Source organism: Rhea pennata, chromosome 1 (genome assembly GCF_028389875.1).
Source record: "Rhea pennata isolate bPtePen1 chromosome 1, bPtePen1.pri, whole genome shotgun sequence".
Lineage (NCBI taxonomy): Eukaryota > Metazoa > Chordata > Aves > Rheiformes > Rheidae > Rhea > Rhea pennata.
Window position 1 is genome coordinate 2,376,202 of NC_084663.1, and position 19,624 is coordinate 2,395,825.

Genomic DNA, 19,624 nt, shown 5'->3' on the forward strand with positions numbered 1-19,624 from the left:
TTTTTTTTTGCCTCTAGCGTGGCCCAGGCTCGTGGAGTCTTCTGGCCTTCGTTCCTTCTCCAATGGCTCTCTAAAGCTTGTTGGAAATATTTGGTATTATTATTTTTCTGCCTTCCGAACCAGAAGGCAAGGCGAGACGGGCACTGCGTGGGGCACTGCGGGCTCCCGCAGCTGCAGCTTCTCCCTGCGTCTCCTCTCCAGTTCTTAGGACGTTCTCTCTGCTTTCAACTGCTGAAATAAATCGTGTGTGACTCTAATTCTAGCTCTTAGCAAACTTCACCTGCAGAGCTTGGAAGTGCTGGGTAAAAAAGCCGAGAGGAACAGTGCTGGTGCCTGCACCCCACTTAGCTCAGCCTCTGCAGTTGCAGGCGGCACCCGTGCCTCTGGGGGACTCTGCATTGATGAAGGTGCAGGGCTTGACGTGGAGAGGGGGTGCTGGTGATGCACCCCTTGCAGCCTGGGAGGAAGGTGTCCTTCAGCGCCACGCAGCCCTGACGGCACGGGACAGGCGAGGGCAGAGAAGATTTAACAGCTCAGGGCATGGAAAGCAGCAAGGGGTGTATGGAAAGGGGCCGGGAAGCCAGCTGGGAGGTGCAGCCTGAAGAAGCAATTACTCTTTGGTGGGGACAAGAACTTGAGTGGCCGGTGGGTATTTCAGGTGGGCAAGGAGGGAGGACTCAGGGACATTTGTATCGCTGGTGGGAGTCCTGGCTCCACCGCCACCAGCTAGAAGGGCACCAACTGCCTTGTCATCAGGTGGAACGTTTTACTAATTGACTATTAGATGCTCGTCCTAGCAAATGTTAATCAGGTGTTACAGAAGCCAACAACATCAATAACATGGAAAACCCTGACCATTAACTTCCTAAAAAGCTTCCTGTAATGGCGTATCAGGCACTGTACAGGCGACTCACTGGCTGCAACATGCTTAAGACGTGAGGGGGACTCGGCTGTTGCCCTTTCAGACCTGCTCTGGGCACCAGCAAGGCGTCGCACCCACGCATACACCATGACCATGGCCCGTGGTGCTGCTGTGTTTTAGCCTGCCTGAGATGATGCTGGCTGTGTGCAATCACACCACAGCCAGGTATGGGGAGGAGAAGCTACACAGCACCCTGATCACCTGTCATCATCTCACGCTTTGCCATCCCATGCCGATCCCCAGGGCTGGACCTTGTGAGCCAAGCTAGATGTCAAGAGAAAGGAGGGGAGGAGAGGGGCAAGCTCCTTTGCAGGCCTTGCTGTTAAACACTGAAAGCCTCGTAGCACGGCATTAACTCAAAAAAAAATAGCACTCCAGGCTCCTTTTGAACATACTGGAGCGACCAAAAGATGAAACCAGCCCCTCTGCTGCTGGAGGAGAGGCTTTCCCAGGATGTGCTATGCCCCCGCACATGGGGCAGGTTGGTTGGAGAAGAGCATGCTGAGGACCTGAGCTGTAGGTCCCTTTCCTTGGTGTGCTCAAATCACTCTCTTCCTTCAAACTACTCTCAGCACAGGGGATTTTTCACTACCGAACCTTCGTGACTCTGTGATGGACGTTGATTTACGGCTTCATGCTTCTACTTGCTCTGAAGGATCAGCAAGTAAAAGCACGAATGGTAAAAATGTAGGAGCCTCCCCACCCACTGCCCCGGAAAGTGAGTTTCAGCCTTGGTGATGAGGGCTCCTCTTCCTCTGCCTTAGAGGAGACGGCAAGAAAAATATCTCAGAAGCTTGAAATATTTTGTGGGGGTTATCGAAAGGCTATGTCCAAAGAAAAAGATTTACTGCAGAGCCTAACCGGCTGGGTGTGCACCACGCACGGAGCCCCGCGGGGGCTCAGCGCCGACGCTGTGGGGCCTCATTCGGGACCAGGAGCCGCTTGGTTGAACCTCTGGCCCCTCAGGAGCGGATGCGTGACTCCGGTTGGGCCTAATGCAAACGTGGTCGGCAATAGAAATAATAAGAAGTGTAAAGCAGACGTGTTTTGGGGACCCAGCTGCAGCTCTTTGAGCCACATGGCCATCTTAGCGCTGCGCAGGGCTCTGCTTTTCCAGTCCAGGGCCGGGTGAAGGCTCTGCTCCCTGCAGGCTGAGCCCTGCGGGTGGAATACGGCATTGCAAAGCGCCCGCTGCCCTCGGGGGGGCGATCGGTTTGCAGGGCCGGAGCTGACCAAGCGACACTGTAGCGGTGTCCAGAGACCAGAGAAAGACCAGCTCAGTCTTCTTGAAGTCCTTCACCAGCTGTCCCTCAAGCCGGGAGAAATGCAGACAATTGGTGTAATTACAGTAAACTGCAGCTCTCCTCGCTCCCACCCCAGTACTGTTAAAAAAATATATATAATTTGCTTTGACAGCTGCCAAATTAACAGCGCATTATGCAGCATATTCAATTAGACAAGCTCCCGAGGGAGCAGGCGAAGTTAGCCAGCCAGCCAGCACTGTCGGGATGCGACGTTTGGAAAGGTATTTTTAGAAATGGATCTGCGCCCTGCGGAGGAATAAACAGGCCTTTGGTCAATACCAGCAACTATTCCCCATCTGTTTCCAGAACACACTAATAAAATAAAATAAAATAAAATAAAATAAAAGGTTTCAGTATTGGTTTCGCACTGCCGTCACCCACAAGTCGAGCCTTCACTGGCAGTTTCTAGCCAGAAGAAGGGCCCACGCCAGTGGCCATGGATTGGTGGGAGATGGAAGCAGAGCCCACTTTGGAGAGCAGCACAGGGTGATTAAGCGCTCAAGTGTGCATGTGCTGCACGTGTGTGTGTCCACAAACCGGTACACGTACGGACTACATTGGCATTGCAGCTTCACAAACTAATAAAGGTCACTTCCCTGGAAACAGACTGCCGATTCCCAAATGTTTCCAAGGTGACCTCCCAACACGGCTTCCGTTTTCTCACCCCCTTCCCATCCCACATGTCCACCAAGAGCCTTTCAGTACTTCACAACCTCGAACTTGAGCAGGAATAGCAGACAAAGCTGCAACTTTTTACGCCCGAGCCCCTCTGGTGGGCATCACGGTTCCTTTCGTGGTTCAGGTATTTAGTTTGGGAATTTCGTTTTTGAGAGGTGAAGATGAGAACATCAGACCGTATCTGAGCCGCTGCCTACCTCCAGCTCTCTGCTCTTCCCCAAAGCCCACGGCTGGTTGCCCCGGCTGCTTGTGCACTCTGCCATAGTCTCAGTAGTTACCCGGCCTTCAGCGCTCCGTGTGCTCAGCGGATTTGTAAGCGTGGCTATTTATGGACCTGTTACGCAGCTCTCTGCAAGATGTCGGAGTTAGGAATCAAACGTTTCGCTTGTGACCTCGGTATGTACTTCTCCTCCAGGCTCAGGTCTGTATTAAAGCACTTTTTTATGTCTAACAAACCTGCCATTCCTTCCTTCAGGCTGCAGCTCCTTGTCCTGCAGCATCCGTGTTGTTACTCCTAATATATCGTTGCTGTCCTGGTGGAGAAATCAGGATAAAATAGCTGCTCTTGCCTTCCCGTAACACGTTCACTTTGCACAAATGCAGTTGTCTCTGCTTCACCTCAAAGACCCACTATTCCCTCCTTTAACCAGCCAGACAGGACTCCTGGCTCCTGACCCAGTTCCTGCAATAAAGCCCAGGAGATAAGTCAATAATTGGAATTTCTCCCTGCCTTGATTTACCAGTCTGTAACACGGGGCTACTACATAGCACGTGTGATTAGCACGCAGCTTCATCCGAGGCTGGGAAAGCCATTTGCATTCACAAGGCAACACGCATGGCAGAAACCACAGCCACTGATTTTACTGAATGCTGAATGTTTAATTTTAAAAAGGGAAATTAAACAGCTTGTTATGCTCCCCTCTGTAAAATTCAAGCCTTGGAGACTTATTTAGCTATGACTAACTTAGGTGTTACTCTGCTGTAATCCAAACATGCTTCCTGCCAATAAAAACACGGCTCCCCAAAACAGCCCCGCTCTTATCTGCCAGTTTATAAATATATAGGCACCAAGTTACAAGTTCCGTACTTTCAGCCAAAAATAAATGCTCTGAACTAAAAATGACGAACTGCGAAGCTTCGCAATCTGCTAAATGAAATGTAAATATTACATGTTGGCAACCCAAAGACACTTCTGCTTTCAGACTTGGCCAGATGTTCCACACCTCAGAGCGCACTAGACAAAGCGCAGGTCAACATGATGCAGTTTCTTCAAGGAACCTCATAAACTGGATCTATGGTTTACCTGGGGGTGGAAAGAAAGCAAGTGGGAGAGCGTGGGGTGGTAAAGGCTTATGGAGGGAAGGCAAGTGAGTTATTTTGCTGAACAGACTTCATCGCTTTTCTAACCTCCTCGATATTTTTAAAATCACGCTTCCTACTTCCATGCAAGGTCCTTATCCCCTAGACCGCATGTGTAATCCCACTGGATGCCACAGGACTAGCTGCATTTGTAAGTATTTGAAAGCTCAAGGCCTAAGAAATTTATTGCAAAAAACAGAGATTCCCTTTAACCACTATTAGCTGATGCAAATATAAGCAAGCTAACCAATACCCCAGTTAAGTGATGATTTTTCCTGGTAACACTGACAGAAGAACAAATTATTTATTCTTTTTCCATCTGGGAAATAAGAGCAACATATTTATACTGCATGTTCAGTATTATATAATCAAAATATAGAGGCAATTCCTACACTGGAGGGCTTAATATTTAAGACCCTTCCTGTAAGTGCGAGTAGTTTGAGTCGCTGTGTTCACTTGCCTAAACTGCACAAGGCTTCTGCAGGATTACAGCCTTCAAGCAGAGGAAGGATTGTGCATCCTGAGCAGTGCCATTCAAGGATAATTTGTAATGTTTTGTTCTGTTTTACACAGAAAGCAGTAAATACTCCAAGGGAATAGTGAAGGAGTGGGGCTGAATATGGAAATAGCCTTGGCTTGGCAAACTAGGCAGGAATGGAAGTGAAAGGGAAAAGACACTGATGTGGCTGAGATATCATCTAACACCCAGTATCCTTGATTTCCAGACACTGTATGCACCCTACCAACTCAGGCATTCTGGAAAATAGTCCAGGTTACTATTACTTGCTGCAACGTGGGGAAATATTTAACGACCTAAATGAGGAAGCTCATTTTCCTGGATTTTTTCCTTTGTCAACAAGGAGGGACAGAACATACCCAGACTGCAATACAGAGTGGAGGCCTAACAGGGGTTTCTTGAGCTAGTGTCCAGGAGAAAACTGCTCTAGCTGCATCGACCACACTAGCCTCTTAATTTAAGTCGTTCAGTTACTGGGCTAAATCAAGGAGGTGTGAACATCCTTGCCCCAGCAGCGTTCCTGTGCGTGAACTACAAGGTACCTTACACACGTTCACTAACCAGGGCACTGGCAGAACTATGATGACCTGTGAAACAGCAGAGCTGATGCACAGATCAGCATCCACATCAGTCAGCCGTGCAACCAGCTGTAACAGCCCGGCCAACATCTGCAAAGGTATTTAGAGAGAGAAAACAGCCACAAAGAACCCCATGGGATTTGCTGAAGCAACTCTGCAGGTTAGGTAGTTAATCAGTAGTAGTAGGGCACCTACCTTGCCAAACTGCCTTGGTAAACCCACTACGGTTCAAACTGCTTGAACTCCTTTTGAACCCAGGCCACAGGGCATCCATCCTTGCTCCTTGTTCTGCCAAAATCAGTGATTAAAAACTGATGCCTCAGAAGAGCTGTTCTTCCTCAACTTGAGGATACAGTTAGTTGCTATATGGAGAGGAAACTACTTCATAAAAAGCTGAGCTGTTTTACAGGCTTCCCTGGAATTTAAGGGCAGACTGTTTGAATCTATCCATTACTTACCGTGAGCTGCGTTGCTTTGTTCAGTTCATCATTTTTAAACAAAGAAAACCCTTGGCCAAGTTCTGAACTTGCACGATGAGGTAAACCAGAGCTACTCTACAGGCATTACTCCACACTGTGGCAACAAGTCATGTCTTCTTCTGTGCATGCAAAGATCTCTGAGGACCCATGCTATGATATAAAAGCAAATAGACTTCCTCAGTGGAAGCTTCTCGGGCCAAGGGCCTTCCTATCTGTTCTGTAAATAGACAGTAATTAATCAGGACAAACATCAATTCAAGAGTTTTATTTACTTGTCAGAGTTCTGCTCTACATACAGAAAAACAAATCTTCACAGAGTACTTACAGCTTCAGCTAGTTCTCAGTAACTAGTATTTTTTCTGATGGTTCCTTACTAGATTGTTTAAATACATGACCAAATCAAAGAATTATGTCTCATATCTTCAAAAACTACACTTATAAAAAGGTTTTGGAAGCAGTTTTTACTTTCAATTTAACTGTGAACATTTCACAGAATCCCTCTTCAGAATAATTCACTAGTCTTGCAATATAGACAATATTATCAGAGGCCATCATACTTCCACACCTCAATTAAATCTGTGAAATGGGAGGGAGACGAAAAAAAGAAATTAATGAAAGATATGGTCATATGGCTGTCAGGAAAAATTCTATGCCATTTCCCAGCTGAGAGTGCCTGGGGAAATAATTTCTAGCTTTGGGAAACGCAAAAATTACTTTTTAATAAAGTTATAAATAAATAACTTTTTTTTTGGAGAGGGAAGAGCTATTCAGAGTTAATCAGAAATGGATTTAGAAATAATCTTTGACAGACTTTTCTTTGTTGAGGAGAAATTATATCAAAATCAGTATTCCTGCTAGACAGAAAGATTCAGCACGATCAAGACAAAGGCCGGCTAGTAGCAGCCATCAAGGGTTGGTCCTCTTCCGCCCAGATGGGATTGGAGGTAGGACAGGTTTGGAGTTGGAGCCTGGCCGGTTGGTGAGTTGAGGCGCACGAGAAGAACCAGACTTGGACTTGCTGGATTTTCTCTGAAGATTGTCACTAGGGAGTTCAGTCTCTGCAGAAATTAATAAATAAGTGAACACTCACTCACTCACTAGCAGGGATTTATTTCAATGAAGTTAAAATCTACCACAACTCATGTTTCCAGCTGAAAACCTAGTGTTTTGTGGAAAAAAAAAAAAATGATGAAATATCTTCAGGTAGTTCAGTGGTTAACCTACCTAATATGAATGGAAGAGTAACTTTATGCCCAAGCATATAGTCACCATTTTGTTTTCTCCACAAGCTCACTAAGAGAAATCTGCTGTATTATGCATGCTGCTTAATGATTCTACCACACTATAAAATTGCTGATTATTAAAGCAAGTTGTTTTCAGAAGCATGAAGAAGCTGCCCTGACATCTGAATAAAGCTACTGTCGTTACAGTAAGCGTGATACACAGCCTGAACAAAACCATTGTTTTGGAATATCATTCAAACCTTTCAATCTGTCCACATCGTTTTCAGCTCCTCTTGGATCTTGATGCTCAACTCTGTCTTCTTCAGTGAGCCGAGCATGGGGAAGAGGGGTCCGAACAGGCAAACCTTCAGTAGCAGCTGCACCAGATGAGGAGATTAGAAATACTCCACTAGCAGGACCAGATTCTCTGTCACTGAGAGGAAGAAACAATTTATGCTTTAAAATAGCAATAAAAAAGAGTGTGCAGCAAATCTGATAGTATTCCTGATCTGACAATATTACTGATGTTACCGCAGTCACATAAATCAATCAAAAGTCACAAGTAAATTGCAGTATTTATCAGTTACAAAAACCTTCATGTATTACAATTCTCTCAAAATTTTTGGTGTTAGCAAACACAATTACTACCCCTCTTCAGTTTCATTTTATGTATTGATCTAATAGTTAATCACAGACGGAACGAAGAGGTTCATGTCACATAGTGAATTGACTTCAAATCTGGGATTAGAGCTCAGAGCTTCTTGTTTCCAAACTCTGTAGTTCAGCATTACAATATTCTCTCTCAGCAACTGATTGAAAAGATTTCTGTAAAGTCGAATTAACAGTTTACCTGCAGAACTAACTTCTACTCTGCCACAGACTCTATAGGTCCCCCAGGTCTGCATTCATGCTCCCTATTACCACTGCAGGCCTCACCAGGAGTCGCTGCAAGTCCTGTTCTCCAGGGACAACATAAGAACTGGAAATCTGGGCTTAGTGAGCTGCTCACTGATCTCTTGAAGGAGAAGTATTGCAGTAATAGTGATTATTAACCTAGACACGACAGGTGTCATGAATAGTCAAAAGACTTCCTTACTATCCTGCATATTTGCACAATCCCTAGCGCAGTGGATTCTACATTCATCTGGAGGAAGTAAATGTTTCCGTAGCACTCCAGTGACAATACAGACCATGAGTAGCCATTTACCACTGAGCAGTGTCCAGAGCACCTCCCACCCTTTGGGTCTCCTGAAGAAAATCAGTATCCAAAGTCCAAGCCTAAGCAGTCAGGGGCCTTCAGATCAGGCAGGTACATGTGAACATGACAACGATAAGATTCATGCTTGCAGCTTGTTCTGACATGATAAAGGCTTTCTGCTTCCACCTGTATCTTATGCTGAATTTACTTAAGTAAAAGCCAGAGACATCAATAAATACCTATTTAATGTAAAACCATAAATATATTTCTGGAGAAGTGCTTAAGGCATTTCTTGTCTGTCTTCAAACAGAAAAGGCTGTTCCAGTCTAGGCAAGAGAAACTCTGATTAATTAACTTGTGAGTCTGGGAAGAATTTCAAGTATTATCCATTCTGACCTTATCTATGATGCAGGCCAAAGAACTTCATCCCCAAATTCCTGCAAGGAGCATTTTAGCTTATGAGAATACTATGGTTACAACATTCCAGGGAATAGATAGAAAGTCTTTCAGTAGTATTTTAATAAATCCGAGCTATAAGAAGATGGTATCATGAATAATGAGATAAAACAGTGTGGTACTCCCGTAAGAAACAGGTAATTATTGTTTCACTAGATGTACTGTGGAAGTCAGTGAGAATTTTGGCATTGCCTTCAATAAGGTGATGGCAAAGGAGGGAAGGTTATACACTGTAATGTACTGAGTGCTTGTGCCTTTCTCTGAGGTCCACTGCATCCAAGGGTGCTCAACACCAAACACTGATCTTGCTGTAGCCAAGTGCTTAACTCTAGCTGTAATCTCATTTTAGCTGCCTGTAACCCATCAGACATAACTGCAGTAGGGAAAAGCAATTACTTATAGCAGCAAATTCAGGTTTACTATATAGAGCAGCTTGTACTCTGCAAAAGTATCTGTGCCAATTTCTAAAAGGCTGACTACCACTGCTTTTGCTTTAGAACATACATTCATGTGTTTGCCTACTAATAAAGGTGAACAGTAAGTATTATATGGTTAGAATTAACTCTGTGGATCTCTACGGACAGCTACATGAATGCACTGTCTCAAAATCCAGCATCCTAAGGTGTCCAGTAGAAATCTTTGTTGGCTTCTCCTCTAGCAGTCCCTTTGTTAAAGGGCAGAAGACAAGGTAGATAGTGGGAAGTAATTAACACACTGCTTGGCAGAAGGTGACTCTTAGGTGTACAGGGAAAGTTGGTACCCATGTTCCTCTGAAAACCACCTGGACAGGCTAAAGATAAGAATGTCAAAAATTCAATATTACAGTAGATACCTCTGTCAATACCATGTAGCTGCTATGGGAACAATTCAAACATTTTTACTTCAGTAAAAGCCAAAGAATATTTATAATTATTCTAGGAGGAAAAGTGTTTTTGATGGAGTACCTTCTTCCATGAGGAGAAGTAGCCTAAGTTACAGTGTCAAGTACAGTCTTGCAAGTCTAATTCACATTTACTTGTGGCACTAGACCAGCAATTTTTTCCTAGGAGAGTCAATAGTTTAAACTAAGGGGTTATAGTACAGTAGTTGTGACAGTAGCTGTAACAAAGGTAGGAGGAAGAACAGATATTCCACTAAATGCCTCACTGTTATTTTGGTCTGCGCTAAGCTGTGAACTTGAATAAGCCTTGAGATTGCTGTATTGCAATACTCACCTCAGTGTTTAGTTTTATACTGGGGCCTTTTAGTACAAATAGCACAAGAAAAATTTTATTTAATGGGGGTTTCTTGTAAAATGACTTGGAATTAAGAAAAAGATACCAAAAATAACAGGAAACTAGAGCTTATGAAGTCTATACTATCTAGATATCCAAGGTATTTGGGAAAGGTGAGGCAGAGGAGCTGAGAACCTAACTCTTCTTTGTACTTTTGAAAAATCTCCTTCATTATTACCTGCTACTGCCAAGTGATTCGTAAATGGGCTCTGATAACCTATCTCTAGTTCTTCCATGAAGACCCAAGCACAGAAAAGATAGCTATTACAAGTGGAGTAGGCATAGCTGTGTCCTATTTTCCATCCACTCAAATGTCTCTATCAGCTAAATGGAAAAGAAAAACAAAAGCAGCTTACAAAAGACAAAAGTAAAGTACTCCATGGAATAAAGAGATAAATGGGATCTCTGCACACTGACTATAGAATATATTAGTAATGAGCTGAGGATTAAAACACTGGCCTGCTAGAGGTTTTGTTTAGATTATGGTTGTACTGGACTGCGGAACACTAACATATGCCATTCCACATGGTAGCGCAGTAATTCTGGTGATGGATAATTTTCATGTGATGACATCTGGCAGGAATCAGTAAGTGCCATTAAATAGTTGAGACAGCTCTTTGTTAAATGCACTAGTCAATGCTAGATGAGGTTCTGACTCCACCACTAAGCTTACAAATACTGAAGATATAGAAACAGTTTCAGAAGTTGTTTCCACTCTCTAAATCTCTAGTTCCCAACTCTGCTTTAAATTTTGCCCCTCTTGTCTTCTCTTCTTGTTATGCTGCAACTGAATCATTTCAATATCTAGGTTATACAATCGCCTTACAAACACCTCTACTGGTAAAAATGAGCCATGAAATACGTCAGGTAGTGACCTAAAGAACTTATTGTTGTCTCTGGTTAGTAGTAGTCGTCTTTAAAGTACAGTTGCTAGATATACCTTCCTAAAGGACTGCTACTTGCCAAAGGCAATGATTAATTGTTTAAGCCTATGAGTGAAAACAAATGAAGCCTCAGACAAAAAAAAAAAAAAAAAGAAAAAGAAAAAGAAAAAAAAGAAAAAGAAAAAAAAAAGAAAAAAAAAGGAAGCATACTTCTATGTGGAGGAGAGTTCTCTGCCACCAGCAGAGAACTTCAAAAGTCACTGGAAACTGGCACATTTTCTTTTGTGAAATCATGAAAAACTAGGGCCTCAGACTGCTTCCAAGGAGAAGACTGTAACTATAGTCTTAGTAATGAAAAGAAGCTATGGATGTATTTAGAAACTTACCTGCTGAAAATTACATGTCAGTGAGCAGACATCTAAACAAATCTTTAATTATCACCTTTGGAGTAAATGCTACCAAGAATTACCTATTTTACTTGTAGATCAGCAGTAAGAGGACAACTGCAAGACTTGGATCCAACATGTTAAAGTGTCAGTGACCTGAAGGATAACGGTGCAATTTCCACCACAGCTCAACTTTAAACAGAAACTGCTAGATGTGAAAAATTATGCAAATGATTTCGGATCTAGATACAAAGTTCCCTTGTACGACAGCAGACTAATTTGTGGTCACTCATCCTGGAAAAGCAATGTTTGCTTCGTTGGCTGTGCCTGGAGGTCAACAATTTATTTCATGCTCTTACCCCTTGATCGTTTTTTTTAGTTTACTCTTTCTTCCGTTCCAAATATTGAAAGCATAAAATTGGGGAGAAAGGGAAAAAAAGATTAAATCACCTCAATATTCAGACAAACAATATCGCTACAGCTTTACTGCAAAGCTTCAGAGGTGTGGGTTGTTTTTCTTTTCCACAAATACATCCACATAACAGTATTTCCATCAGGCCTAAAAACAAATTTCTTCTGAGCTTTCCTTATTCTCCTTTCAAAAGTATTTGACAACATAACTGTAATTTTGCTGTAGGCCTGATGCATGCACAAAAAAAATGAATCAGATTAGCAGTTTGCTTTTTCTCTCCTCACAGTTGTTTTTCCACTGTGTTATTAACAGTGCTAAATGAAAACATTGCCAAAGTCAAAACACCAAAATGTGGTGGAGTGTAAAGACATATTTATTCCCATATGCGAAGGGTGAGACCTTTATAACTCATCATAGCTTCACACTCGTTTGAGTTATAGGTCTTGCCTCTTACTGGTAAGGACAGATGATGCATAATCCCTCTGCAACCTATTATACACTCAGTTTCTCTCATATGCTTACTCTGTTCTCCTTCAGCACACTCCACCATGGCACAAATACCCAGGACAAATGAATCTGCAGAGGCCTGTGGTTCCAACCTTTTTACAGCATGCTAATTAACTACTTGTAATTACAGTGGCAGGTAGTACATCACATAGAGGGAACTGGAAGACTCTCTAGGATATAAAAGGAACAGTGACTTTTTTTTTCAACAGCAAGTTTATCTAAGAACTTTGCTTACCAGATAGTTAATCATATAGTCAATCAAGCAAATGGGTTGAAATCTTTTTAAAAGCTATCAGGATGTTTAGCACTTCCTGTTGGTCCAATCTATGTGACAAACTGCCTAATGTGTTTTTGGGAGATATTTAACACTGATTTTTGAAAGGTATGAAAATATACACATGAAAACTACATGGTATGATATGTTTAATGCAAATGTTTAATGGCAATGCCCCTCGATCTGTACAGAATGAAAATAAGATATCAAACATGGGACTGAAGCCATGATCAAATCCAAACTTAACAACAACCATACAGCACAGACATCAGCTCATTCTAACCTGCAGGCTTCAGGTGAGCTTTACACACAGTACAGGAGACTGAGGAGGGCTGAACTTAGCTGGCTCGTAGCAAGGCCACAAGCACAAACATTTCCCAGCATGCATGGGGGAATCTGACATTTTATGCTTCACTGGGTCATGCTGTGTGGCATCTTGCTGCTTCTGTGCATCCCATCTGGATATGCAATTACAACAGATGGCCAGAACAGAGGAAAAAAGCTTATCCAGGATTCTCCACAGAAAGGCTACAATGTCACTTGCCCACAATAGCAGGCAGGCTTGCTGGCAGCCAGAGCACAGCTGCTGGTACAGAACAGGACCATTAGAGTAAGTCACAGCCATCTTACAGGTGGCTACATGGACCTACAGAGCAAGGTCATGGAATGTGGCAGTCTTCATTGCTGAAGGTCTAAAGACTTTGAAGAGGTTGCCTCCTCAAATCTTCTAGCCTCACCTCTCTAACAGCTTTAAATGAGAGCGCAGTGGTCTTCCTTTGACACTTCAGAGCCTGTTTAGCTGGGGTACGTATAAATGAGGACATTCAGCACTGCTGAGCAGAGATGCTGGCCAAGATGAGAAGTACAGCATCAACAACGGCCAAGATAGGAAGGGAAGGTAAAAGGTTACTACAGAGCTCAGGATCCTGCTGGGATCTGTTGTCACTGTGAACAAGATTGAAATTTGAAGATCATGAAACTACCTCAAGCCTCACAAATGCTATTTAACAGTAACTACGGTGATTCTCTAAAGAGAGAACAAAAAATCATTCTGATAGCAGTATTAGAAACTTCTGGTAAATCTGTCTGAAATGGATATCACTCAAGATCTGTTTTTCTATACTTTGACAAGTTTCTTTCATCATTTTCTTCCTTCAGACATCCCTGTGAAAGAAAGCTCTTGAAATTCTTTCTCTGGGTGTGAATTATGGTGTCTAAATGAAACCATTCCCATGAATGACACGACTTTGTTTTATGAGGCAGTGACACATGTTTAATAAGGCTGTTGATGTAACAGATGAGACAACTGCATTAGCTTGGGAAATGGTTTTAGATCTTGCACTTTGCAGCATTAACATTCATTCCACCCAGCAACAATCTGTTCCCTCAGAAACTGAACTCACCGGCTCTCAGGGTGAGCAGGGGGGAAGCTCTGTTCTTGGGTGACATTCCCTCCACCTGAGGGCAAAGAAGCATGCGCTGTTGGCTCCAGTAATTGTTGATGGGAGCTGCCTGGGGCAGGAGTGACTGCCAAGTCCCTGAAATGACACAAAAAGAAAATAAAGTATGTGTTACGTGCATTTATACTCCATAATAGCACAGTTAGTGCTTAGCTCATGTCCTTCAGGACATAACAGAATGCTTTTCAGAGCTGTCTCATGCCAACTCTACAGAGGAAAGCAAGGCACAGAGAAATCAAATCCAGAAGCATCTTCATCTCCCAGATGCTTAGAGAGAAGTTGACAAGCATTTGAGCAGCTGGACAGTTAATTTGGGTGTCTTGAACAAAGAGAAGGGCCTAAATTTACACATCCAGATACAATATTTTTTGTCTTAGTCTATTTTCTGCCTTTTTTTCCTTTTTTCTTTCTTGTTTTCCTTTCTTTGTCTTTTCTGCTGTAGCTGTTTTATTGAAAGAGGTAACTGCTTCCAATCTACTCTCTCCTGCTCTTTACTATCTACAGTTGGAGGCTACTGACCCCTCTGATTTGTTGGCTACGTGATTCATGCTGCTAAGCCCTTCTTTTTTTCAGTCAAAATAAACTTGGCTAGCAAGGATCTACTTTTAAACTGGCTAAGCTGATATGGCTCATTTTGCCTAAAGTGAGTTTACAAGACCAGTTCGGACGGAGGAGAGAGTTACCTCCATTGGGAGAGAAGTAGCAACAAGCAGCCAGGGGTAGTAATCTAGGCTCTTTTTATAACCAATGGAGATGAACAGTCTCAGTTACGGCATGAGTAAACTCAAGCTTAAGTAGAGGTCTAAAGCAGGTTGGATGAATCACTCTGTCTCCTGTGAGACAGGAACCTAGGGCAACTTGTTCAGATGGGGACACTTATATTAAAGACACCTCAAATCAGGTGAGATTAATTCCAACCCTTGTGACTAACTCACAAGGTGAGAAGTTTCATCTTCACACCTTCTGTCACCACCATTCATAACACATAAAAAAAAAAAAAAAAAGTTCCTGGTAACTGCAATGTTGACATCACTTTATTTATAGCCTGGAATCAGAGATAAAACCCAACACAAGCAGCCCTGGTGAGTGCCAGACATGAGAGGTCCTTATTGAAATAATGAACTTCAGGTTATAACTCTTGAAAGATTGCATGTGTCTACCCCTTGTACCACAGCCATGTCACCATGTCACACCTCACAGGAACACTGAAGGCATCTGCTTATTTCTAAGGGCAATGAAACTATTCAACTTCTGCGCACGTGCTCATTTTTTAGGCTTTCTAGGAAACTTGTCAAAAGCATTTTTAACTGCAGTAGCAACTGATGAATGCCTGCTCTGCGGGAGAAGCTATGTTTGTAAGGAGAGGTAATAACTTTTGTTAAGGCTCAATTGCTACAGTTTGGAAACAACAATTAAGTTCTTTATCAAACTCGCAGTAACACCCTTAGGCATTAAGGCAATGTATAAACTACTACTTTCCCCATAGGAAAAAAGAGGCTAAAATCACAGATGATCTCTCAGACTGTCTCCTCACACCTCCCCATCTTGTCAAAGCAGGGCTGTTCCCCCTCGTTGGAGCCTTCTGGTGCTCCAGCGATGACGCTTTCCCCACTTCTCCTCGGAAATCATTCCCTTGTCCAAAAAACAGCACTTCAAGCAAGGTTTTTCTATTACTTATCTTCAAATTTTCCTTCCTTTAGTTTCATTCTCTTATTAGTACCTATAAATAAAGCTTCCCCTGTGTAAGTTCTCAAGCTGTTACAGTTTCATTGTCAAGTAACTGCTGGGCGGTAATGGTGTTTGTTCATTATCAGCTGGGACCAAAATCGGAACCAATTATATAGGAGAAAGGGTCTTATTCCACTAATGGCCCTCAAAGGTGCTGAGGGCTCTCAGAAAACCTTTCTTGTAAATCACCATCATGAAGATAATAACAATAATAAAAAAACCCTAACAAAACAAAATCCCCTAACAAAGATCTCTGCTCAATATACAACACAGAAATACACAGAAATAGCCTGGTAACGGAGGCTAAAAGAGTCTAAGCAGAAATCGCAGATGATTGAAGGTCACCCCTCTAATGATTTGGTCACCACAGGCTCTACTTCCTGGAGAAAAGTATAAACAAACTTAAAAACATCCAGCCAGTCAATTAATAAAAATATATATGTATTTTAAAAGGCTTGACAAGCATGCTTTCTTTCCTTCCATTTGCCAGCATCTTCTTTATATCGCCATTTGTGTTTTGCACTATCATTTTGATTTTGCTGGCAGTTTCATCATAGGTGTTTAGTTTCAGAGTGTTTATAATTCCATTTACACTTAAGATGCCTCAGGTCAAATAAAAAAAAGAAGATATTGGCTGGATAAGTCAAATGACACCCTGTGAAAAGGGATATCCATGCATTTCAGGACAATGTCTTAGTTTGGTCATTAAAAGGGGCATAAAAATAAAAATGAAAAGCAAAATTACATTGAAATGTGAGGCTGGTCAGACAAGAAGGTCTGCAAGGCATATATACAACCACATGCATGCAACAGCAACCAAAGCAAAGCGGTAAGCAAATGCAAGCAGAAGAGAGTACATCAACCACAGGTTGACCACGCATCTTCTTTCTTCTTCCTAGCTCTGGCAGGAAGCACTGGTGAATTTGTAAAGTGTATGAATTTCCCTAACTCAGAGAGGCAAGACAGCATGTTGTAAATTCTCTTCTAAGTGAAGCCTGCTTTCACTCAATCTAGTTTCTTTCAACAACATTCAGATTAAACCAACAAGTTAATCATTAGCTAAAGGCCTGTTCTCACTGAGGCTTCAACCTAGCCCCTTATTTATTGCCCTCAAACACACAGACAACGAGGAAAATTATTTTAAACCACCAAATATTGCCCCTATATTGTATTAGGCAACGAAATACCAAAATGACTTTAATTACATCTGCATGCAGCCACAGGCAAAAAATAAAGAGGATCTCAGTAATTTGAATTTAAGAATCTGAATTTATGTAGATAACCCTGGGGGTTGTAATAAATAAAACAAGTTAGATACTTGTTTGACACAACTCTTAAAACCTTCTAGCACATACTTAGGAAAATTCAGCAATTTATTTCAGTTTGTGTTAAAAAACGTAATGACTTAGATTAAGCATTAAAGAATCTTTTAATATTTACAGATACACAGGAAATTCAAAACCTTTATTACCTTAGGTATACTTTTTTGTATGTATCATTTTTGGCATCAGCTCCATACATTTCATAGAATTTAGATTACCTCCTAATTGAAGTAGGGTTTTCATCCTCTGCAGCAGTGCTGCTCAAAAGCAAGGTGAGTTCCTCCTGTCCTTGACCATTTCTGGTCCACAGGCACCCATTTACACTGCTGGTGGCACTCTCAGCAGGACAGCTCTTCAGCCAGTGAATGAAACCGTTAGGGAACTGATCTGGCTAAAAAAATATAACCTTTTTGTTGGCCAAAACCTGATCAGTCCCTTTATCTAATACATCACTAAGCCATACGACATTTGAGCTGGTGGCAGCCCAGGGCAGGCAGTGGAAGAAAGGGAAGGGGCAGGGGTGTTTAAGCCAGCACCCCCACTGACGAAATCCTCATGTGATTGAGCCCTTCCTCATTGCGTGACAAAACACGCCTAGATGCAGAAAAGTCTACTTTGCACTGATAGTCCCTTTCCAGCACACAAAATAGGATATTAATTCACAAATAAAACATCTTACTGGAGGTACTCTCTTGGTTTATATTGGATGAAAATCTAGTGCAATAGTTTAAGAAATCTTTAGCTGAAGCAAGTTACAAATTGAAAAAATTCTAGGTGATCAGTATTGCCATTTCTATGTTTTAAAAATACATATAATCAATTACCTGTACATTTAGTAAACAAATTTGTTCTTTTTAAACTAGAATCACCTACTTGCTTTATTTTGCTTCAAGCTATCTAAAAGCCCTTCGGAGGAACAAAATGTCATTCTATATTGACTTCATCCAGTGCCGCAAGCTGCAGACCTCTTTTCTGCGTTTCTAAATGGAAGTTGAAATTAATCTGCTTTTCTGAATCTCCCCCCCTCTTCATCTGCCCACCTTGCTCCAAGATGTCATCTCCCAAGTAACAGAACAGACAAAACAAAACACGTGCTTCTTTCTCCCAGTCACAGGTCAACACTTTCAGTCAAGAAGTAATAATTCCCAGAGAGGAGTGCTATGGTAGAAAGATAGCAGCACCAAGATTCAGCAGCTACAAGCCTCTACAAGGCCAGATGTGTTATCAGTGAAAGGAATCGTATTTGTACACAAGCAGATTGTCAGCAGAGTGACTAAGCGGATGAAGTTCATTTACACAGTGCCACTGACAACGAGAATAAAGAAAAAGGTGTATTATGTTCTAAATAAGAATTCATCAGAACAATGCTGATATGATTAAAACAAGACTAGAACACAAGACCTTTTTAAAAACTAGATTTTAAATAGGTACGATTTCTGTCAATTTGTAGAGCCAAGTAAAAACAGAAAAAAATCCCTCCAAATAAAAAACACCCGGAGAAAACTTACTTAAAATATAGATATTCCACAGGGCACAGAAATCTAGAAAGCAACAAAGCCAAGACAGATGATACCGAAAAGACAGTCTACCCTTGATTTTTAAAGCGGTATGACTGCATGAAAGGGTCAGAGCAACATTTGAGCAACGTATGCAGAGACAACAAAGTATTGTGCCTCGGTGTCTTCATTGCCTGCATTTGTTGTAGTGGCACTTGAAACACTGGTCAACTTTGACAGTTAATTAACAAATTGGAGAGAATTTACGATAACACGACTGAATTTACAAAGACTTAGAAAGAAAGATGAAAAGACACTACCAACATAGTTTACGTAAGAACAAAGGGAAGATATAAAGCAAGATAACAGTCTATATTCTTGAACTCTGCAAAAAATATTTGGATGCTGCTGCTAACAATAAGAACAATGATATAATGAATTACCATGTGTCTGCTGAGCCACACAATCTGTGTATACATTCTTTTTTCAGCCCTTACTGAAAGCTGAAGCCAAACCACATTACAATGCATTTGCTGTGGACTAACAGTCAGCACAAGGACTACGGCAGCTAGGGTGACGTGCAATAACCCCTTGAGCTACTCTAACCTGAGCATGACCCAGGTCCATGACTATGTATTGCAAAAGAGATCTATCGCACCATAGCAGAGCTTTTCCAAGGTGAATGTCCCTTTCTAACTGGCATTTAAAACTCAATCAGATTCTGTACAAACAAATATGTTCTATGGAACAACCATGCACAAGCCCCTGGACTGAACTAAATGACCTACCAGGTTCTCCGCTACCTAGTTGCTACATTTCAGGATTCAGATTCTCTCTCAGAATTTCAACTGTTTCATAACATTCATATTTATGGCATTTCTTGACTTCACTTATTCCATGGAACGGTGTGTTGTCTACTCTTGCTCAGAGGCAAGAGAAAATTCCACTGAGCGCATCTATCCCTTGAGGCCTGGTAATTGCAAATGCTGATTGGGGGTGACAGGAGTTTCTCTCACCTGCCTGACAGCTCTGCCAAAACAGTCTGATACTTAACTCCAAAATCAGCTTCCATGGAATGAGCACTGTGGAATAAAGGGAGCAACAGACTAAAGGCAGGTTCAGAGGAACTATTTACTCTACCACACAAAATAAACCCAAAACATCTAA

The 19,624-nt window shown here is 42.0% G+C and overlaps 1 protein-coding gene across 2 annotated transcripts in view; it reads right to left on the reverse strand.

Annotated features, from left to right (window-relative positions):
* Window positions 1-6,087: 6,087 nt before the first annotated feature.
* LRGUK (leucine rich repeats and guanylate kinase domain containing) overlaps window positions 6,088-19,624 on the reverse strand; it is a 53,452-nt gene continuing 39,915 nt past the window's right edge. For both annotated transcript variants that reach the window (XM_062593967.1, XM_062593876.1), the window contains exons 19-22: window positions 13,855-13,989; window positions 11,618-11,647; window positions 7,321-7,493; window positions 6,088-6,895 (exon numbers count right to left, since the gene is read on the reverse strand). In XM_062593967.1, the coding sequence (XP_062449951.1) occupies window positions 6,744-6,895; window positions 7,321-7,493; window positions 11,618-11,647; window positions 13,855-13,989 (490 nt within the window). In that variant the 3' untranslated portion in view covers window positions 6,088-6,743. The remainder of the gene's footprint in view (window positions 6,896-7,320; window positions 7,494-11,617; window positions 11,648-13,854; window positions 13,990-19,624) is intronic.